General features: G+C 44.5%; 1 protein-coding gene across 1 annotated transcript; it reads right to left on the bottom strand.

Annotated features, from left to right (window-relative positions):
• Window positions 1–3,212: 3,212 nt before the first annotated feature.
• LOC141134930 (E3 ubiquitin-protein ligase TRIM39-like) lies at window positions 3,213–5,022 on the bottom strand. Its single transcript, XM_073624362.1, has one exon. The coding sequence runs from the start codon at window positions 5,004–5,006 to the stop codon at window positions 3,432–3,434; it is 1,575 nt and encodes a 524-aa protein (XP_073480463.1). The 5' UTR covers window positions 5,007–5,022; the 3' UTR covers window positions 3,213–3,431.
• Between the last annotated feature and the right edge of the window lie 226 nt (window positions 5,023–5,248).

Below are 5,248 nucleotides of genomic sequence, written 5' to 3'. Positions count from 1 at the left end.
GGTGCCGGGGAGGTTGGGGACCGCTGATTTACACCATTGAGAGTTTCTTGTGATTTCATTTTTTTGATTTTCAAAACAAAAAATTGAAAAAAATTACAAATGATAGAAAATTATACAGAAAAAGAGGAAATGATTGATTGTGTGTGGAGAGCCCCATAAACATTTGGGTATGCACTGAAGATCAATCTGGATATATGCAGCTATAAGACATCGAACAAGCCACATACTTTTCCTTACAGACAGGCCTGTGATTGGATAAAACCTTACTTACACCCCCCTTAATACTTACACTATATTGCCAAAAGTATTGGTACGCCTGCCTTTACACACACATGAACTTTAATGACCCAAAAAGAAAATGCAGCGCTTACATATACAGTTGAAAAATAATGATAATATATGTGTGACCAAATATAACACAATATGAGTGTAAAAACACAAGTGGGATATAAAAACAAAAAAATGAATGAATAAATAGTGTCCACCAATGTGAAAAAGTGTACAAAACAGGAGGGGAAGGGTTGAGTGAAAAAGTCCCGGTGTCAATAGACACGGTCAGTAAGATGACATCACAGGAGGCATCAGTGAGAACATGACAGGAAGGGGATCTTGCAAGAGGAACCACCACCGATTGTGTGAAGGCTTACCGGAAACAGTGGACCTAAAGGGACATATACCTCTTAAGTCATGCAGGCTTGTGGTGATATTCACTGTTTAAAATGGAAACAATCACAGATCCAGGTCACCACAATCACAATTCTGGGTCTGAACGGTACTGGTCATCGGCAAGTTCACAGTAAAACATTCGGATGAAGTTCACATGGAGGGAAGGAGGACCAAAGGGTATCCACATACTCACACCATAAGACCAAAAATTTAAGAAAGGTTCCACACAGTGTGATATCATTTAAAAATAGATTTTACTAAAAAGAGGGTAAACAGGAGCCACTCATATTTCAAATGTAGATAAAAGGGCTCTTACAGAGACATGGATTAGCGCAATGATGTTGGCAGAACTTGATCCAACGTGTTTCGTCTGCTTAGACGTCACCTGCGTTTTACACACACATAAACTTTAATGGCATCCCAGTCTTAGCCCGTAGGGTTCAATATTGAGTTGGTCCACCCTTTACAGCTATAACAGCTTCAACTCTTCTCGGAAGGGTGTCCACAAAGTTTAGAAGTGTGTCTATGGGAATGTTTGACCATTCTTCCAGAAGGACATTTGTGAGGTCAGGCACTGATGTTGGATAAGAAGGCCTGGCTTGCTCTATTTGATCCCAAAAGTTTTCTATTGGGTTGGGGTCAGGACTCTGCGCAGGCCAGTCAAGTTCCTCCACCCCAAACTCACTCATTCACATTATATTGCTAAAAGTATTGGGCCACCCCTGCAAATCATTTGGTGGAGGGGGGATTACGGTGTGGGGTTGTTTTTCAGGGGTTGGTCTTGGCCCCTTAGTTCCAGTGAAGGGAACTCTTAAGTCCTCAGCATACCAAGACATTTTGGACAATTTCATGCTCCCAACTTTGTGGGAACAGTTTGGGGATGGCCCCTTCCTGTTCCAAAATGACTGCACACCAGTGCACAAAGCAAGGTCCATAAAGACATGAATGAGCGAGATTGGGGTGGAGGAACTTGACTGGCCTGCACAGAGTCCTGACCTCAACCCGATAGAACGGTTTTGGGATGAATTAAAGCAGAGACTTCTCATCCACATCAGTGCCCGACCTTACAAATGCGCTTCTGGAAGATCGGTCAAACACTCCCATAGACACACTCCTAAACCTTGTGGACAGCCTACCCAGATGGGTTGAAGCTGTTATAGCTGCCAAGGGTGGGCCAACTCAATATTGAACCCTACGGGCTAAGACTGGGATGCCATTAAAGTTCATGTGTGTGTAAAGGCAGGCGTCCCAATACTTTTGGTAATATAGTGTAGTATGTGACTAAAACATTAATGTATTTCCTATCCCAATATCACACCAACCTTCTTCTAGAATTACTCTACTAATTAAAGCGGTATAATAAACCCGAAACCAAAAATGGCATATATTGCAGCTTACCAATCATTAGATGTGGCGGCCGCATTCGTTTTCTTTTATTTTTAGGCTTTTTTCCCTCTTTTTTCACCTGGTGATCTGGCCAGTAACAAACCTCCTGTATTAGAGCGCCCCAATTATTCATAAAAATGTACATAAAATTATTTCAAAATTAAATCAAACTTGAGTAGAAACACCAGCCCCCTCCGAGGAACCCTTGCCACGTGTGGAAGCAGTGGTCTCCCTGCAGAGATCTGACACACCCTCTGTTGAGTCAAATCTAAATCTCTCCAATTCGTGAACCTCATACTCCCTGTTAATTGGCTGTGACTAGTTGTGACTCAGCAATGGGCATGTTGGACCTCTGCAGAGAGACAGCTGCTTCCACACAGAGAGCAAGGGTTCTTCTTTGAAGCATTTTGGCAGGGCGAAGGCTTTTCTACTTAGGCTGTGGCTGCTTTCTAAAAAAAAAAAAAAAATACAACTTTGCAGAGTTTTTGGTTTGAAGCCCTTGGAATGTATTTATCAGATTTAACCTGTTGGTGCCGACAGTATGCAAATATGCCGCCTCTCAGAGGGTGAGCCTTGGTACTGAGCGGCTGCATATTTGTGTGCAATATGGCAAAAACAGCTGTGCCAAGAGTGCGCCCAGTGCCGGCACATTTCTGGTGACAAACAGAAAGCTCCTGACCGCTGCTTTGCGATCGGGAGCTTTCCAATCCTGTGACCCCCGTGACAGCCAATCACAGCGGTCACATGATCATAAGCCCCGCCCCACCTCCTGCCACCCTAAACCCCTTAAAAGGCTGGGAGGCGCCGGCGCCAAGGGGTTAAGCTGAAAGTTCTATTGGGATTTATTGACATCACAGAGTTCAAGAACTCTGATTGGATTAAGATGAGACATTAATAAAAACATGTTCTGGTGTAAATTTCCAGGGGGCGACATAGAGCACTGCAGAGCTCAGACCCCCCGACCCTGTATAGAGGAGATAGATGACAGACCTTTCCGTTTTGTTCTCTTTTCTCACTCTAACCCTAAACTTTATCTCCCCTCTTCCACATTTCTGGGGGTTCAGTCCTCCTGAGAGGTGTACACCCGGTCACACAATAATGTTACTTTTTACATTAACAAACCAAAAAAAAATCTCACATCTACAGTGTAAACTGACTTTTTCTATTCTACTCATTTATTTCCTCTATTACATTGCAGATCAGCATGATTTTGTAGCACGGCCTCCTATTTCTGTAACCCTGCACCCTGATTTGTACTGTACCCCAAACTACAATAAAAGAGACACTGACTGGAGTCCCCACCATCTGCCCCATTGGATGAATATTTAACCAATCTGACCCTCCCTTACTATGATGTCATCAGTCTCTGGGCGGAGCTCTCACATCTCTAGTTTCCCCCCACAGATCTTTATACAACCTTTCTCTACACATATCCCAGCATGGAGGGGCTCAGTGAAGGTGGTGGTGAAGGTGTGGAGATGTCGGATCGAGTCACACAGATCATAAAAAGAGATCCGCCCGACCTCATAATCCAGATATATCCTGACTCTGTTACTGGAGATATTGGTGGGTAAAGGGACACATTTACTGTCATGTATCACCCCATACTGATTACCAGTCCTGTCCAATCCCCAGGACTTCTTATTATATCCAATCAGTGACTCCCCTCCTCTCCTCTCTATACTGGGGTAACACATCCCGACTCTCCAGCTATCTGATCCCCCAACATCCACTTCCCAGTAATGTCTCCCTGAGGAGAAACTCCGACTGCTCAACACCTGAGACCAATACAGAAATCTCTCTGGTGTTTTTGGGCGAATCTGGTTTCTATCTGATCTGGATACAGTTTTCCTGTCATCTGATATCTGTAGATTATTATGAGCTGTGTTTCCATCCAGTAATATGTCTGCAGCTCCCTGTATATAGAAGGATACATTTACCTCTGTTATATCAAATAATGTGTGTAATGTGTGTGATATCCCAGCCACACCCAGACCCCCTCCATCATGGAGGAGTTCCTCATGTCTCTCTCTGTCCTCATTATCTCCATCCTCAGTATCACACAAGTCACCTGTGTCTGATTCCTGTAAGACAGTCAGTGGATCCCTCATGTTACACAGCTCCTCAATGTGACGCATCTTCCTGGACAGCTCCTCCTTCTTTATTTCCAGATCCCGGATGGAGATGGAGATCCGCTCTGCCCTCCCGGAGATTTCCCTCAGGATTCTCTTCTCCAGGTCTTCCAGACGTCTCCTGAGATCTCTAAACAGGACAGTGACTCTCTCGATGTCACCAGCTGCTTCTTCTTCTACTTTCCTCCTGTGTTCCTGCAGACACTGGACTCTTTCCTCCGTCTCCTCTCTCTTTGTCAGAAGTTTCTGCAGAACATTCCTCAGTGTCTCCTTCTTCTTCTCAAAAGCCTCATCCAGTGACTCCATCTTATGTCCTATGTGTTCTCCAATCATAAAACAAGACACACAGACACAGGTCTCATCCTCAGTGCAGTAATACTCCAGGATCTTCTTATGGACGGAGCATTTCCTGCTCTCCATGGACAAGGTGGGGTCACATAAGATGTGTTCTGGGGACTTTTTGTGGACTCTCAGGTGTTTATCACATAAATAGGCCTCACAGTGCAGACAGGATCTAAGAGCAGGTACAGGAGAGTCCACACAGTAAGTACAGAAGACCCCGGACTCCTCCCGATCTGGCTGAGCAGACTGGAAATTCTCCACTATGTTACGTAGTGTTATGTTCCTGTGCAGTGCAGGCTGATCCCGAAACTTCTCTCTACATTCAGGACAGGAATATCCTCCAGACCCCCCCTGTGTATCCAGCACACGATCAATACAGACCCGGCAGAAGTTGTGACCACATCTCAGCATTACAGGATCTGTATAAATGTTCAGACAGACGGAACATTCCAACTCAGCTCTCAGATCACCAGACGCCATCGCTGACAGTAGAAGAGGAAATGAAATGAAATTCTCTGACACGGGGGAAGTATGCAGTTAGGAGGGTCACGTCCTCTACACAGGGGGAGGCTGGGCTGTGACTTGTACTGCATTCATAGGATTAGTTATATGAAGGGACACAGATAATAAAAACATCTCCTGTAGGACAATGTTCATCTCCTGGGAATATAACAGACATCTTTGTATTTATACAATATACTGCATACAGATAGTTTGTTACC

Source organism: Aquarana catesbeiana, linkage group LG03 (assembly GCF_042186555.1).
Source record: "Aquarana catesbeiana isolate 2022-GZ linkage group LG03, ASM4218655v1, whole genome shotgun sequence".
Classification (NCBI taxonomy): domain Eukaryota; kingdom Metazoa; phylum Chordata; class Amphibia; order Anura; family Ranidae; genus Aquarana; species Aquarana catesbeiana.
Note: the sequence above shows the minus strand (reverse complement) of the source record. Positions and strands in the feature narration are given on the sequence as shown.